This window comes from Cyprinus carpio, chromosome A15 (assembly GCF_018340385.1).
Source record: "Cyprinus carpio isolate SPL01 chromosome A15, ASM1834038v1, whole genome shotgun sequence".
Lineage (NCBI taxonomy): Eukaryota > Metazoa > Chordata > Actinopteri > Cypriniformes > Cyprinidae > Cyprinus > Cyprinus carpio.
The window spans coordinates 14500927-14517663 of NC_056586.1; the positions used below are offsets into that span (position 1 = coordinate 14500927).

Here is a 16737-nt window from a genome sequence, read left to right on the forward strand (position 1 = left end):
CTGGTGGTGACCCAGCACAGCTACTTTCTTGTACAGAAGTTGAAAAAATGGCACTAAGAAAAAAACATTAAAATGGGCAATATTTCCATGCACTGCATAGGCTCAGCAAACAAACCTCTGTTGAATCCAGTTTTAATGTAGTTTTCGAAAATAAAGGCATGTTACAGAATTTGACCGTTTGATTGGACGGGTGCAGTTTCTTAAGAAAAGAAACTAAACAATACAGGGGGTAGTGAAAATATAATGAATGAAATGAATATAATTGAATGAAAATATAATCTTGAAATTTTAATAAATAAATTTAGACAATGTACAAATACGGTGTCATACAAAATGAAAAGTCACATAAAATGAACAGTAGAAATAAAGAGAATTAAAAATGAACAGAATTAACTAAATTAAATTGATCAATTAACTTATTGAATATAAATGTATGATTATAAATTTGCTCAAATAGTAAAATAAAAAAATCCAATATAGTGTTTCCACACCTTTCCAAAAGAAGAGAGAAAGATGTCAAATTGACTGTATTTACTGTATCTTTACATTTTTTAAACATGAGCATATATACAGTATGTATATATATATATATATATATATATATATATATATATATATATACATACATACAAAGCACACAATATATATATATATATAAAATAAAAACACACACACACACACACACACACACACACACATATATATATATGTATATATATATATATATATATATATATATATATATATATATATATAAAGCCTTGCTAGATTTATGCAGTTAGTTTCTGTGGAATGGGATGATATAATTAAATGATTTATTGCATTTAATTTATTTGTGATTAGAAAACCGTCATTTCCCACTGTCCATGACTGTATCAAAACAGACCTTCGACCAATTTTATGGTCACGACCCAGTAGTTAAAAGACTCTTTGTATTAGATTATGACTTAAATAAAAAGAAAGACAAACATTTGCAGAAGATATTACGAAATAATGGCCTGAGCTTTGAGTTTAAAATAGATTTAACAAAACAGAATGCTCCGGGCAAATTTATAACGATGACATTTTAGAGCCGCAACACAAACTATCTCTACAAGACAGTCCATCTGCACTTCTCGGGTGTCTCAGAATACAACTTTAACAGTCTTGTTACCAAATACTTACACACATAACATTGCACTCATTGTTTTGTCTTGTTTGATTGCATTTTATTCATTTATAGTGGTGTTTTTCTGCTATTCACATTTGATACTGCTGCTAGTTTGTGCCTGAATGTTGCTCTAGGGATCAATAAAGTATGTATATCTAAAACAATAAAACATTTGTGTCTGTTTAAGTGTGTCTGCTTTTGGACTACATCTCAGTCGTTGTTCATATTTATGAATACATTGGAGCACCTTCATCATCATCCCATAAACCCTAGAGCTCTGGCTTTATACAATACATTTCAGCAGTAATTCAAAGTTATGTTTTCAAAAGGAATGAGTGTGGCTGTGTCCTTGCACAAGGGCATAGTGATGTTTTCCAGAGAGTCATCCAGCTTGCTGTAGAGAAAACACTGGATATAAATCAGTTTAAAATGAAAAGGAAAATGAATTTTGACCGCGCGTGATGATGTAGTTACAAGTATCTACCAGCAGGAGAAACAATTCTTCTTGCACGTGGCTGCTGTTGCTATGGTTACGGATACACTTCCGCAAACAAAACTGCCTCGCTTCCAATGATCTATAATATAGAACATATATAGATCAGTGCTCGCTTCTCTTCATAGAACTTCTCTTTCGGTGGGCTTTGTAAAGTCGTTTTCAAGCATGACTTTACAAGATAACGACGATCTCGAAAGATTTTTGAGGAATGTTGATCAAATGAGTAAGTGCCGTTTGTTTACAACTTATGTTTCTTGATTATAAAACGTCGTCTGACGTCAGTGCGGACAGGACGGGACTCGTTCAGTGTAACAGATCACACATTTCTTTATATCATCATGAGCTAAATTTAATTAGGGAATTAAAAAAAATATATTGTTTCGTTCTGATTGCAGATGAGTTGGTAAAAGAGTTAAATTCCAGCGATGTGTCGCGCCAGGAGAAAGCGATTTCTAAGGCAGATCAGTTCATCTCATCCCTGGAGCAGAATGAACCGTGTAAAACCAAAATCAATAAGACTGTTATAAACAAAAATCCTTCATCTGAAAATGGCCCAGTGGTACAGTATTTGTAGTCTGTACTGGAAATAGAAAAACACACTTTTATAGCATTTTTAATTAAATGTCATGATTGTCAGTAATAAATGAAAACAACTGACTGTTACATGCTTTATATCAATACCTAATATTTCAAAAAGCATGCATTTTTTCAAATGTTACTAAGTTAAACTACAGCTGTTTTCCTCTTTTTAGAACATCCAGTATGAATCAAGTCAAAATCCAGGTAGGTCTGTGTATTAAAGTCTCTTATCTGTTCTCGGTTCGGCAGTTGACAAGACTTCTAACGTTATGTCTCTGTTGAATAATTTGCTTTCAAGCATAAAACTTGGATGTCTGCCCTTGGAGTCTTGTAAATGATTTATAAATCAATACCAACTAGCTCACCTTCATCTTCACTTCTTGTCTTTTCGTTATAAATCTTGCAACGGTTTGTGGTACTCTTCGATTCGTCAGAGAATTTCTTGAGGATATTAGAAAAAGATGCCGAGGAGAGAAGACTGAGAAGAAAGATGAAGGAGGAAAAAGCCAATGGTGGGTACGCCGAAGCCTGAGAGCGAAATTTCAGTTTCTGTTTTCTGTGTGCTTTGTCAGTTTGTGACGTCTAGATTTGCTTTGTCCTCGTTTGACCCGCAGCGTTAAGGGAGCAGGGGAATGAGGCTTTCACTCAAGGTGACTACGAAACGGCTGTCAGGTTTTATACTGAAGGCTTGGAGCAGCTGCGTGACATGCAGGCTCTCTACACAAACAGAGCACAGGTACTTCCATGTTTCAGAACGAGTCTGAAACATCAGTATCAAAACTGCTATTTCTTTGAGACTGCTCCTTTTGTGATTTTATTGTCTCTTACATTCATGTATTATGTAGGCCTTTATCAAGTTGAAGAGATATAAGGATGCCATAAGTGACTGTGAGTGGGCTCTGAGGGTGAGTAAAACACAGGGAAAGAGGTCAGAGAAGTGCCCTCTCATTTTTCAGTGTCATCCGAAGCAGAGAGTTTCTCATCCTTCCTTGTCTGGTGTGAACAGTAGGCTACATAGTGCGGCGTCTGTTGAACTGGATAGTTGTGCAACATTGGAAAATTGGGTTGAAGTTCCTTCTGAGCAGCTCCAAATAGTCTTTGCTTTTGGAAAACTTTTAGAAAGTTAAATAAGAGTTATTTATATATAAATAAATATATCCCTGTAAATCCAACATATTGTCTATTGGGTCAGTGACAAATAAGAGTGTCTAGGGTAAAAAAAAAAAAAAGTAAAAATCTAGTTTAAAATGCCAGTGCTTCTGAATGCTGGTCACACCATATGACTGTGATTTGAAAGACCAAAGTTATTGTAATAAGTACAAAAAAAAAATTGTTATGCCCCACAAAAGATATCAAAATGAGCTTTAATTTAGAAAAGTTGTAATAAGTTGTAATAGATTGGGTAAAATAATAATTTACCCTAGATTGGGATAAAATAAATCATATTACTGATTCTAGTTTATTACTTAAATGCAATTTTCTGTTATTTTCAAGTGGCTAGTGAATAAATAAACTTTCATTCACAGTGCAATGAGAAGTGTATTAAAGCATATGTACACATGGGAAAATCTCACCTGGCACTCAAGGATTTCAAACAGGTAAGTATCGTTCAGTAGAAGTCCTTCTGTCTTTTCAAGTCTAAAGCTGGATTACATTTATATTTCTCACTTTATTTGACCTTTCTCCTTTTATCCTGCTACGTTTGCTTCGCTTTCAGTCCAGGATTTGCTATCAAAAAATTTTGGAGATAGAGCCACAGCGTGAGACCATGGTCAAAGGTATGATCCAGAAATGCTGTGAGGATCTTAAGCAAGGTCAATATACTTTAGGTCCATGCTTTAGCACCAGGGTAGGATTAGCATTGTTTTTATACCTTTTAGTCAAGCATCTCTCAGAATAATCCAAATTCACTTGTAGTTTTACATGAGTCTCTCTCACACGTTCCCTCTTTCTCGTCACATGCTTACACCAGCAGTTTTTAGAACATTAGTTGCTCATTTAAACTGATTTTGAACTTTTCACACGGAATAATGGCATTATGCATTCCCATTCTATGCATTGTAATTGAATATTTCCACATGAATTTGCAAAAAAGAAATATGTTCATGAAGCAATCGCATTATCTTGCATTACTCTAGCTTATCTGAGACAAGTGGATTTGGAAGAGAAGGCATTTCTCCAGGAAAAGGCAGCTTGGGAAGAGCTACAGGAGGGAACAGAGCAGGCCATGGCAGTAGCAGAGCTGCTGAAGAAGCTCGACAGACCCAATGAGATCAATCTTTACTACTGTGGTGGATTGGAGCTCCTCTCACAGGCTATTAAAGACTGTAAGTTCACATGATTAATTCAGAGTCCTTGGTTTATTTTAATCAAATATATATATATTTATATATTTATTAATTGTCACTGAACTCCAGCAGATTTTGGTAGGATGAACAAATGTTTATGCCAGCCTTAAACCTCAGATTTGTGTGAAATATGACTTCGGTTTACCCAGTGTTGTTCCAGCAACCAGGGCGATATTTCTTGCACTGGGGATCGATACAGAGAGGAGAGAAGTGCGGAATTTTGTGCTGAGGGCTCATTGATTCTGCCCTGTGGTTCATTTGCAGTTCATGATGAGGAAACTAATCCTCATGATCAGCCACAGAGGACAGACACAGTCCTATCACAAGCACAAGCTCAAGGCTTTTAGACTTTGTTAGTGAATGCGTGCATTACCTTTCAGTTTGTTTTTGCACAATTCTGATCCTGTGTCAGTATATCACTGCACAGTTCAATGCAGCAAACCCTTTTGACAATTTAGATTGTCAACTTGCCCTTATGTGACACACACACACACACACACACACACATAAATTAAATTAATTCAATTAAATTTCTATTAAATTCTACCTTTATTATATAATTGACTCTTTTCTGAATGTACACCAGCATTAAAAAGTTTGGGTCTGTAAGACTTTTTAGTGTTTATGAAAGAAGCCTCTTCTAAAAACACTATTATTTTGAAATATTATAGAATTTAATATTCTGTTTTCTATTTAAATATATTTTAAAATGTAATTAATTTCTGTGACGGCAAAGCTGAATTACAGTCTTCAGTGTCACATAATCCTTCAGAAATCATTTTATGCTGATTAGGTGCAAGAAATATTCTTTTTGTTATCAGTGTTGAAAAAAGTTGTTGCTTTATATTTTTGTGGAAACCTTGATACATATTTTTCAGAATTCTTCAATAAATAGAAATGTCAAAATAACAGCGTTTATTAAAAAAAAGTAATCTTTTGTAAGATTATACAATTTTGCTGTCACTTTTGATCAGTTGAAATTATCCTTTTACTGGCTCAAAACATTTGACTGGTAATGTATACGAATGTGATGATATTGCATTCACTTGTTTACACAAAAGATATTAGAAAAAATATTTTGATGTTTAACTTTTCTTTTACTTTTTTCAAACTAGAAACCAAAAAACTATTGCTAAAGAAAACACATTCATTTAATATGACTTCCCACTTTATATACTGTACTGCAGTCCTTTCCAGCAGATATCCTTGATTAAAAAAAAGTGTCAGAAGTATTCTACAAAGGTAAAATATGGGTCTGCACATTGTGTAGCATAATCTTGAAAGCACTCCAAGACAGAAAGCTGTTTGCCAAATGTTTTGTGCAGGAAAGATACCCGAATAGCTCTTTGTAAACTAATTTCTAGTATTTCCACATGAACATTGCCTTTGTATAGATAAGGCAGCACTCTCTTATTCTTGATGAGCTTTTGTTTATTCTCCGTGTACTCTCTTTTGCCCTTGAACGGAGTGTATTGTGTGTCTGAGTCTGGCTACTGTGATGTAGTGTTGATATATTGCTCTCACTACACACCTACTAACACTGACCTTATCTGGTGTCCTTCACAGGTACAGGGAAGACATTATTCAGATTAAACAATGGCTTCAGTATCATTAATGGCAATAACACTGTAAGAAGGTAAGGTTGCTAAAGAACTGAACCTGACCGTTTGTGGTCAGAATGTACTTTGCACATTTGAAAATGGCTGTTGTGGTGTAAAGGTCTCTAGAAGTTGTGTTTAATTTGAATTATGGGAAGATCTTACTGTAGTATCATAAAGTGTGCATACATAATCCACATATGATTTATTGCGTCTTAACTTTCTCTCCTCTCTTATCGGTGTTGTCTTGCTCCAACCAAATATGCTATTAAATGAACTGACTAATTTGAATGCATTTAAATAATCATGCTGTATAATCATGTCATATGTTGAAATTTAAGAATGTGCCGGTTGTTCCTTTTCATGCATGTATGCTGAATGAGGAATGGAGCTTTCAAGCTTCAAAAAGGATGCAAAAGCAGATTATTCTGTTTTTGGGTGAACATCTCAGTTTTTTTCCTCTTCTGTATTTAGCTGTCTCTCACAGAATTCAAAAGATCCATATTCGGTTGATCTATGCTTGTCCATCGTCAAACTATGGAGGACAGTTTGCAGTGGAAATGGTAAGATGAAATGCAGAACGTGAGCGTACAGAATGTATGAATCTTATTCAAAGACCTTGAAAATGAAAGATGCTATTACTGAGGAAAAAATAGCAATCCAATTTGCACTTTCCCTTTTTATACTCTTAAACAGTCTCTCTTTAGAAAACTTTAAATGTATCGACACCATTTAATCTGGCTCTGCTTTCCCAGACTTCTTATAAAGTAATGAGCATTCGTAAAATTGTCTAAATCCAAGTCAATATCAATTTATCCTGTTCTTGCCTGCTAGCAGTGAAATTGTTATTGCCTCCCGCATTAAAAGTCTCTTTAGTAAGTAGTTTGTGCCCTTCAGTTATAATCTCATTAACTGGTCAACTAAATCTGCATTTGTCTTTATTAAACCTTCTCCATAAATGTGCTCCTTCCAGAGCAGAACCAACAGCTGTTGATGGAGTGTCCCGGTACTAGAGAACACATGGTCCAGCTGTTGGCGTCACCAGTACGTGAAATACAGAGGGAAAACCTGGAATTGCTAAGTGTGTACTCACAAACTCAGCACGGACGAGACGTGCTCATCGCCAACCTGAATTCAAACCAGTATGTATTTTTTGCGTCATATTGAATGCATTGCATTTAGACCAAAATGGATTGGCATGCCACAATGCAAAGACATACTGTGATGTTATTTTATCATTTTAGATCAAGATTAAAGATAAAAGTATATGCTTAAAGCATCATTAATAATACTAATAAATATTTATATTGTTTTTATTATATTTACTAATATTTATTTAAAACCACTTTGATGTCAGTTTTATCTCAACCTTCTATGCTTTTTAGAAAGCAGAGCAGGAGATAGATTTAAATGTGGTGTTCCTATGATATCTGTGATTCATCTCATTAGCTATAGCATGCAGACACCTCCTGCTGTTATAGCATGTTTTATTAAAGTCCTTTTAATGAGCCTATAATGAATGCGATCTGTCCCCTGTAGAATGGCAGAGAACCTGATGAGCTGTGTTTGCCGAGATATGAGCTCTGCATTGGCGCTTACAGTTCTGGAGAACTTGGCTGCAGAAAATAAGTATGCACAATCAATATACCATGCCCTGTTTTCATGCGAGACACATTCAAATTCATTCAACTCAACAGCCCAGGTCCCTTGAGAATGCAAAATGAACACATTTAAGATTAAACAATCTATCACATTCACAAATCCCTCCATTTATCTCTGTGAAAGAGATCAGCCTCTCGCCGTTTCTAGTCATTCAACACCTTACAGATAGAATAAGGTGCTCTCGGTGACCAGGAGACGGAATTAGACAGCCACTTCATGCATAGAAAGAAATGAGGAGGGCGTAACAGTTTGATAGATAGTCAGTGAAAAGTGTTCAGTGAATGCAAGCCGCTGTCTTGTTTCTAGATAAGGATGTGTATAGGCATATTGGTCTTGTCAAGAGTTGTACATTGGGCGTCATCAACCTTATAGTTCTGCTTGGATCAGCAACCACTGCATTATAACGCCTTTTTATCTTTTGCCCCTCTGGCTGTTTGTGCATTACTGTGAGAGGGTTATCTGAGGATTTAAGTCTGCTGAGCTTTTTTAGTTAGTAGTTAGTTTCTTTATTTAATCATTTGTTGTTGCTGTTTGTCTTTTTCAGATTTAAGATTCAGTCAAGGGAAAACTTCACAGCAGTGTTTGTCCTTCCTCTTGAACATCTGCTGGTGATGTATTATGAAACATCATTACAGTCATCCTCTTAATAATTATAATAATCTAAAGTATAATAGCCTATAATATTCAAATCAATAATACTTTATTGTCGGATGTCTCAGATATTTTCAGCAAAACAGTTATAATTTTATTCTAAAAGAAACCTTTTCTTATTGATCAAAGATTCTTAATGCATTTAAGCATTTTCATTTCTCAATTCTGTATTTCAGCGTCCTAAATCTTAAAAGTTGGTACTCACAAATGATAATAACGAATTAGTCTTCTGGCAGCAAAAAATCCCAGTCTTCAGGGAAAACAAATATGTTGTTGCATTTCAGTGCAACATAGATTACAGTCTATGTAGACATCCAATTAAATCAAATGATTAGTAATTGTACTTATCACTTATGTCTTTTTATGAATGGTAAGAGGAGGGTGTACACACACAAACTTTGTTCTATCTTTTGTGTATTAATAATTAGAATTCATAATTATTAAAATTACATAATTAGCTTTTCATAATTAACTCCCGCTTCCATTTAAAAGATTGGGGTCGGTAAAATGTAAAAAATGTTTCTGAATGAAGTTGCTCACTAAGACTGCATTTATTTGAACAAAAATAAAGTAAAAACAGCAATAGTATGTAATATTACAATTTAAATAACTTTTTCTATTATAATATACTTTAAAATGTAATTTATAGCTGGGATGACAAAGCTTTTTTTTAGCAGCTATTATTCCAGTTTTCAGTGTCACATGATCCTTCAGAAATCATTCTAATATGCTGATTTGGTGCTGAAAAAAAAAAACTTTTTTTTTATTACTATCAATGTTAAAAACAGTTGTGTTGCTCAATATTTTTGTGTAAACAATAATACATTTTTTAGGGAACTTTGATGAATATAAAGCATTTATTTGAAATAGAAATTTTTGTAACATTATAAAGTCACTTTTGATAAATTGATCCCAAACTTTTGAATGTTAGTATATAAATATTTTAAATATATATAATTAAAATCATCCACATTTTAACTAATGCTGTTTTCCAACACACTTGTAGTCAAATATCATGACAGCCGACCACAAGACACTGGCTTCTGTGATTTCTGTGATCGGGACCATGGCTCTGGATGATGCCATCAGTAAAAAGCTGGCAGGACGTAGTGAATTTTGGAGATGCTCTCTCCAAACTATGGTAGGCTTGGATAAACGATAACCTTTTACATCACAACCAAGCTCCCAAATACTCTGTCCTTGAACATTGTTGAATTATGTATGATGTCTTGCACTGTGAATTTTGATTCCGAGGGTTTGTTTCTAAGCTCCTTTTTGCTATCTTGTTGCATTAGCTGTGAAACAGATGCTAAAACTGCAAAAGAACATGAATTTCCGGCACTGTCAAGATTTAGCTTTGTTTTTGTTGCAGAAGCAGTGCATCGGCTGTGAATGTAGAAGTGTCCTCTATCCCCTCCTGGGTTTGATGTTCAACTTAGCCTCAAATCCCTCTCAAGTTGTCCAGGTAAAGCAGGAATACAGTGGGCTCCAGGCCAGCCCTTATCGGAAACATCAAGCACTTTTGTAGCCAAAGGGCCTTGGATAGACAGAATGTTCTGTTAGCGCCTTTCCTCTCCATATGTTGCAATCATGTCTGAAACACCAAAGGACAATTGAGAGAGAATGTTTTTTTTTTTGGCTCTCTTTTAACATACAGGAGCACGCTGTTCTGGCCAGCAGCAGGTGCTTGGACCTGCTGAGCGATTCCTCTGGAGGCGTCATCACAGTGAGTTGAATTCGTTTTAGCAAGGCCAAAGCAAGCTTTAACCTAACCCCTGATGACTGGAGCCGCCAGAACGTTTGAACTGGAGATTTCTGCACATTAATTATTGAAATGTTCATCCTGCAGGATGTGGGTGGTTGTGGATATTAGCATCTCTAGATCATCTCTACAAAACATTTACACATGGTTTCTACAGGATCAAAAATGGAAATGCAGAGTATAAATATATGGATGTCCTTAGATGGCTAACATCCCCAAGAGAAGGATTTTGCATGCATGGAAGTATTTACATAATGATTACCATGGCAGCTGCAGGCCCTAGCCTGGGGACTATTTTTTCTGACTCTGTAAATCTAGGTTGGTTCTAGGTTGCTTGCTTGGGTTTTGCTTCCTTGGCTCTTTATATCTCTCCAGTCAGGCTGTTTCTCAGAGTACTATTAAGGTGAAGGAACTTTGTCTTTGTCTCCCTTTATATATGATGGAACTGACTGCTTCCACCTCGTGGTGGACTTTTAGTGCTGTGATATCGCTTGAACTGCAATTTTGACAAGCCGCCACAAAATACATTGGAGTATTTTTCTGAAATGTCCTAACCATCCTGTAGTGGTATCAAACACGTTATCTTGTTGTGTTTTGGCTTCAGAGAGCTGCAGGTTTGCTGAGCGTTCTCCTCCCGATGTCTCTTGATGCCACTCAAGAAGTTGTGCGAAATGGAGTAGTGAAGAAGTTGCTGAAGATTCTGAAGGTAGATCCTCTATCAGGTTTTAGAATTCAGTATAGTGTCTTTAAAGGTGCCATGTGTAAAAATTGAGGTAAAAATATCCAAAAAATGACCTACACGCATCAAAAGAATGAGAAGAAATAAGGGCGATGATGTCATTAAAAAAAATGTCAAGTTATAGTGCTGCAGAGATATCAACCTTAATTAGCATTAGCATTACTAGCCACGGCCCGACAGGTGTCGTAATACCAGTTTCGGCCATGGGAGGCGGTATGCGGGCAACATAACCACCAGTCAACCTGCAATACACGAATAACTCGCACGGCTTGTGGGCGTACTTGAAGCTGATGTCAAGCAACCGCGCTCGGAATCACAAATCAAATCCGATAAGAAAAGGAGCCGAAACAGAGTAAAACATCGGCACTGCTTTCCATCGCTGGAGACAACTGATGGACTTGAAAGAAATGAGCTTCGACTCCGAACTTGCAACATTTCTTTTGGATTGGTAAGTAAGATGCTGTTAGTATTTCGCTAGAAGTTTGTTTTATATGTTTGCGTATTTTTTTTCGGGAAGTTATAACATAGAAATGTATCGAAGGCTGTTCGATAAACGTGCTAATGTTAGCGATGGCTAACCGTAGCTGCGTTTGATAGTAAGCTAGCTATAACTTACCCACAGATCCGATCCGGTTTTCACCTGTTATCTACCAAAGCCCGTCTCTACCAAGCTGATGCTAAAATGTAATATTACCTAAGAAGCTTGAAATGTCTTCGATGATAATGAACCCGAGAGAGAGAGAGAGAGAGAGAGAGAGAGAGAGAGAGAGAGAGAGAGAGAGAGAGCCCCCCGGCCGCGCGCGCACTCACTCACTATATTCAGAGCGGTCAAGTTTTTGAAAGCGTGTGAAAAGAGTCAATTGCGTGTGTCTCACGGTGAATGCTTGAGAGTTGGCAGCTCTGGTTACGTTGGTTGGCGCTAGCTTGGTCAACATCAGCTGTCTGATGTTGACCAATGATGTTGACAGAATGCTGTCTGTCAAATCAATTTAATTCAAATAATGTGTATATACAATTCAAAATGTAATATGAACAAAACGAATATGAACATATTCACTGGTAAAGGTGAAGGGGAGTAGCTTGAAGATGTCATGTTTCAAAATCACTTGACATCACCCAACGTTCCTCTGGAGGCAAAACGTCCTTTAGGCTTCGGCTATGGCTCTAGGGTTGTTGTGAAGGTAGGGGCGGAGCATAGAGACTACGCCGTTTCTCGTTTGTTACTCTAGAGTAGACCAATTCACTTTATTGAGGCATACTGCCCCCATCTGGTATGGAATGTGGAGTTTGACTTGATTTTTTTCCCAGACATTACACATGGCTCCTTTAAGGAAATAAAGTCAAATTAAATTAGACAAAAGATATTTAAAATGGTAGGGATTATGCCCTTTGCATTAAATTGGTGAAAAGTCACTACTGAAAATACCATCTTAGCCTAGTTGAAAGTTTAAACGCTTTAATCCTGTAAAGCCTGGCATATTAAATAAAATCTATAAAAAAATAATTAATCTCTCTATCGTTTGGTGCCATTGAAACTTTGTATTTCACAACCACAAATCAAAACAAAAAGCCTTTATGAAATTATGATCCGTAAATCCCATAATACCCGGATCATGTCAAACCAAGTCCTGTATCAAATATAATGCATAAAAAGTAATTGGGATACATTTTTTAATATTCAATATTTATTTCCAAATATTGTTTAAAATTTCAGGCTTTACAGGATAAGGAGTTTAACACCATTAAAAATTCTTGTATTCTGGTGACCAGATATATTGTTTTTATCTCAGGAGAGTATTGCAGGTGCAGTCGTAGAACTTTAACTGAAATTTGCTTGTGTGTCTGTCCTTCTGTCCTGCTAGGTAGGAGGAGAGATGAGCTCCAGATACTCCATTAAAGCCCTGACTTTCTGTACTGCCTCAATCCCACAAGCCCGTGACGAGCTGGTAAAGCTTGACAAACGTGAGTTCTGAGAGTCAGAGGATTGGATTTAATAACGTTTCTTAAGTTCTGTGGCTTTACGGTGACTTTGTGAAACTTTCTGTGCACTACGCACATTTATTCATTCAGGGCTGCACACTTTGAGAAATCTCCTGGGCAGTATTGATGAGTTGGTGGTGGGGAACGCAGCTTTGTGTTTGGGCCATTGCTTAGAAGTGGATGGAGCTGCCGTTAGCCTCCTAGGCACAGACTGTGTGCAGTTGCTGCTACACCACGCCGCTGGAGACGCCAAAAGAGCAGCCGTTCAGCAGAATGCAGCCATTACTCTTGGGAAGCTGTGCAAAATAGAGCCCAGGTATAATTAAGTTTGACTTGCCTTTTGCAGTCACCTGTATTATACTGATTAACATTCATGCTGTTGTACTTATACACAGCAGTGATACTTTGGGAAACATGAAGGTGAAAAGATAATGCCTCCCTATAATTAACCTCAACAAGATGATGAACTTCTTGAATGCATAATGAATTAAAACACCTCAGATGGACAATTTAAGGACATAAACAAGGCATCCTAAATGAACTGATTCAGATATAAACATATTTGTTTGTTGAATCTGAAAGTAGTTTATATTCTTGTCTCATATTTGGACTGTTAGTGAGCACTTTTACAGATGTAGGAGTCTCTTTTAATATTTACCAATTGGGCCTTTATACTTTTAATGACCTAAAGAACTCTTGAGTTTTTTTCCCCTTCATCTTTAATTTATAAAGTGTCCACAAGCTCAGGTCTGAGAAAAGTAGCAGCTCTGTTAGTTATGTGTTCTTGAAATGTCTTGTTCTCCCAGTCAGCATCTAACAAAGACAATCCAACAAAGAGGAGTCAAAATCTTACGGCATTCATCTTTGATGAGCTTTCAACTTTTTAGAGGTTACGCTGCTCCGAGCACGAGTCTTTACAGTGAGATTTCAAAACTCTTGAGTTCAGAGTGCAGCCTTAAAGAGACATTTTAGACAGAAAACAGTTGAGAGTACACACTGCCAAAAATATTATACATAACTGATGAACCTATTTTGTATGCAGAGCAAACTGGCTGACGCTTGTCTGCCTTTCATATTCTTAGCGCTGTTTTTTATTTGGCTGTTTAGAGTTTAGAGTGTGGTCAAAATGAAAAAGAACCTAATTCTGTTGGTTTGATAGATCTCTGTTTTGATTTTTTCAGGCACATGGAAAAACTCAGGGAGCTCCATGGTTTAGAAATCCTACACTCCTGTGTAAGATTGATCACGTGAGCCACTACCAGTCATTTGGTACCTTAGTAAATTACCTCATAACTCAGGACCCGCGCACACACACACACACACACACACACACACACAAAAAAAAACACACAAAAACACAAAAACAAAAAGAAGAATGCTGTCCTTTGCTTTACAGCTGAAGACGCTCATCTTAAGTGAGGCCACAAATTACTGTCATGCCTTAAGGCCTATCTTGATTAGGCAGCTGTTTCCTGTGTTCGTTTTAATTAGAGAGAATTCACACTGACATGTGGTATCTGCTGTTGTAGAGAACATGTTGCCCTGGGACGATATTCGAAACATTTCAATTTTCTTTCATCCCAAATGACTCATTGGAAGTGTGTTGTCTTGATTACATTTTGCTTTCTGTTTGTTGAAAAATGGATTAATATTAGCTTTCATGTGTTAAATAAAAAAGATTAATAAAATTGCATTTGAAGATAATTATGGTTAAAGCCTGCTCATCTTTGCAGACTTGATAGCTTTAGAAAATATTTGATGATGTAATAAGAAAAAGAAATAATTTATAAGAGTTTAGCAGATATGAGTCTGACAGTGTAATCCAGGGTTTGGGACAGGATTTCACAAACAGACTGTAATATGGAACCTTCTACTCAATTTTATTTTAGAAGTGTGTCGTTGAACCCCAAAGTGATTCCATTGCCTAAAACTATTGTTCCATTGGTCACTCTGCATGTTCGGTGCCTATTATTTTTTAGAAATGCTTATAAATGGCTAGAAAATGCCATCACATTGTTGTAGCCTTTGGTTAGCATGCTAACAGCATAGCCTGCTACCTTAGCATCGTGCTATCTAGTTAAGAAAGGCTCTTTTGATTAGATTAGAGCAAAAACAATTAAATTGAGACCTAAGTGCCCATGTGCATAGATGGTATTATAAATGCTCTTAATCCAGACACATGAAAGGCAGGGATCGAGGCAGAGAGCTTTCTGTGATTGGCTGTTTCTGAATGAAAAAGAAAAAGTATCCCAACTTTTTTTTTTTTTTGGTCTTTACAGAGCCAAGTGACAGGTGTGATTTCTCAAGACACCTTTTTCAGTGATGTCTGTCATGTAGTAGGAAGAATGTCAATAATGGCTTACGGTGCCTTTAATATCATATTTCTACATATTAAATGTATTCATTTAGCAGACACTTTTATCCAAAGCAGTAAGACAGCATAGCAATTCATCATAAGGAGCAAAAACACAAGAAGTGCTAACAAAAGAGTAGTATTTTGTAGAACAGGCAGGGTTTTAAGAAATAGTGAAACCATATAAGACTTTTTTTAAAGAGTCAGCTGGATATGGTCAAGTGCTCACAGAAGAGATGAGTTTTTAGCCATCTAAATTACATTTATATATTCTTAAATTAAAGACAGAACCAGCCCCCCAAAGACATTTGTCTTTGAACTCTCCAGCAATTGAACAGTGGTGCAGATAAATACAATTTCTACCCAATGTAGTTCTTGGCACACATATACGTTAATGGCCATGAGTGGATTAGACTAAGCTTTAATTTTTCTGTCAGAGGAATTGTGTAAACTCACCTGAAGAGGAAAAGACATGAAAAAATAAGATAAAATACAAGCTCTTTTAATGAGACTCTCTACACTATTTGAGTCTTATCTGAATCTGTTTAATAATGGATGACTCGAATACTACCTTATCATAGCAGCTCACAAAAGCCGAAGCGAGCATGAAAAATTATACGCAGTCAAACACGATGAGGGTGATGAGGGATACTACTGACACAGAAATCCAATTTATTTTTCTCAGCTTCCTTTTGTTCACGTGTCAGTAATCTAATCAATTTATAAATGACTAGAGAGCAAGGTAAAGCTCACAGTAGGCTCCTGCAGAGAGTGTAGTGTGAGCTCTGTTGGGATAGTATCCTGTGTAGTGCATCTCAGTAGAAATACATTATGGTTTTATGTATGTGAAGCTTAAAAGAAACCAAGAGAAAGGATTAAGTATGGGGATTGGTTTCAGATTTTTCATTTTTGGACTCACAGGTATGTACACTAAGTTTTTCCTTAATAACTACCGATATAGCACAATTAAGTGATTTTCTCACCAACAGTAAATGTCATAAGACATGACTGATTAAAGATATTAAAATTTATAAACTATAGTTGTAATATTAATGCTTGTAATTATTATGGTTGTAGTAATTTTAGTTTTAATAAAAAAATAAATAAAAAGAACAATAATTATTGTATTGTTAATTAAATATTTAATGTGCTAATATATTATTATAGCATGTTAATTAAATATATAATATATGTAGTACTACATATATATTGCAGAATTATAACTGTTAATTATTTCATAATTTCTTTAAAGTAAATTATAATCAAAATTATAAAAAGATACTTTTTTAAATTAAAAGTTATATAAAATCATAATTATTTCTGTATATAATTATACATTATGCAATTTATAATTTTATATATAATTTTTTGTTGATATTTTTACATAATTACGGCAGATGTTGCAACTCGCTTACCTGT

At 35.8% G+C, this 16737-nt stretch overlaps 1 protein-coding gene across 2 annotated transcripts; it reads left to right on the plus strand.

Annotated features, from left to right (window-relative positions):
* The first annotated feature begins 1664 nt into the window (after positions 1 to 1664).
* Positions 1665 to 14319, plus strand: LOC109103234 (tetratricopeptide repeat protein 12). Of its 2 annotated transcripts, none has more exons than XM_019116609.2 (21): positions 1665 to 1869; positions 2042 to 2205; positions 2399 to 2429; positions 2660 to 2737; positions 2840 to 2961; positions 3071 to 3130; positions 3752 to 3823; positions 3943 to 4003; positions 4364 to 4552; positions 6140 to 6209; positions 6646 to 6734; positions 7145 to 7313; positions 7711 to 7800; positions 8378 to 8441; positions 9491 to 9625; positions 9857 to 9949; positions 10142 to 10210; positions 10851 to 10952; positions 12848 to 12947; positions 13056 to 13281; positions 14147 to 14319. In XM_019116609.2, exons 1-21 carry the CDS (start codon positions 1812 to 1814, stop codon positions 14214 to 14216), a joined length of 2112 nt encoding a protein of 703 aa, XP_018972154.2. In that variant the 5' UTR covers positions 1665 to 1811; the 3' UTR covers positions 14217 to 14319. The 2 variants fall into 2 exon arrangements, with proteins under 2 accessions (XP_018972154.2, XP_042627069.1); XM_042771135.1 differs by having other exon boundaries at positions 1858 to 1869; positions 2042 to 2143.
* The last annotated feature ends 2418 nt before the right edge of the window (positions 14320 to 16737 follow it).

Coding starts and splice junctions, on each gene's coding strand:
- LOC109103234 (XM_019116609.2), top strand. CDS start 1,812: ATGACTTTACAAGATAACGACGATCTCGAAAGATTTTTGAGGAATGTT. Junction 6,210..6,645: donor GGCAATAACACTGTAAGAAG/GTAAGGTTGCTA, acceptor TTCTGTATTTAG/CTGTCTCTCACAGAATTCAA. Junction 10,953..12,847: donor AGTTGCTGAAGATTCTGAAG/GTAGATCCTCTA, acceptor CTGTCCTGCTAG/GTAGGAGGAGAGATGAGCTC.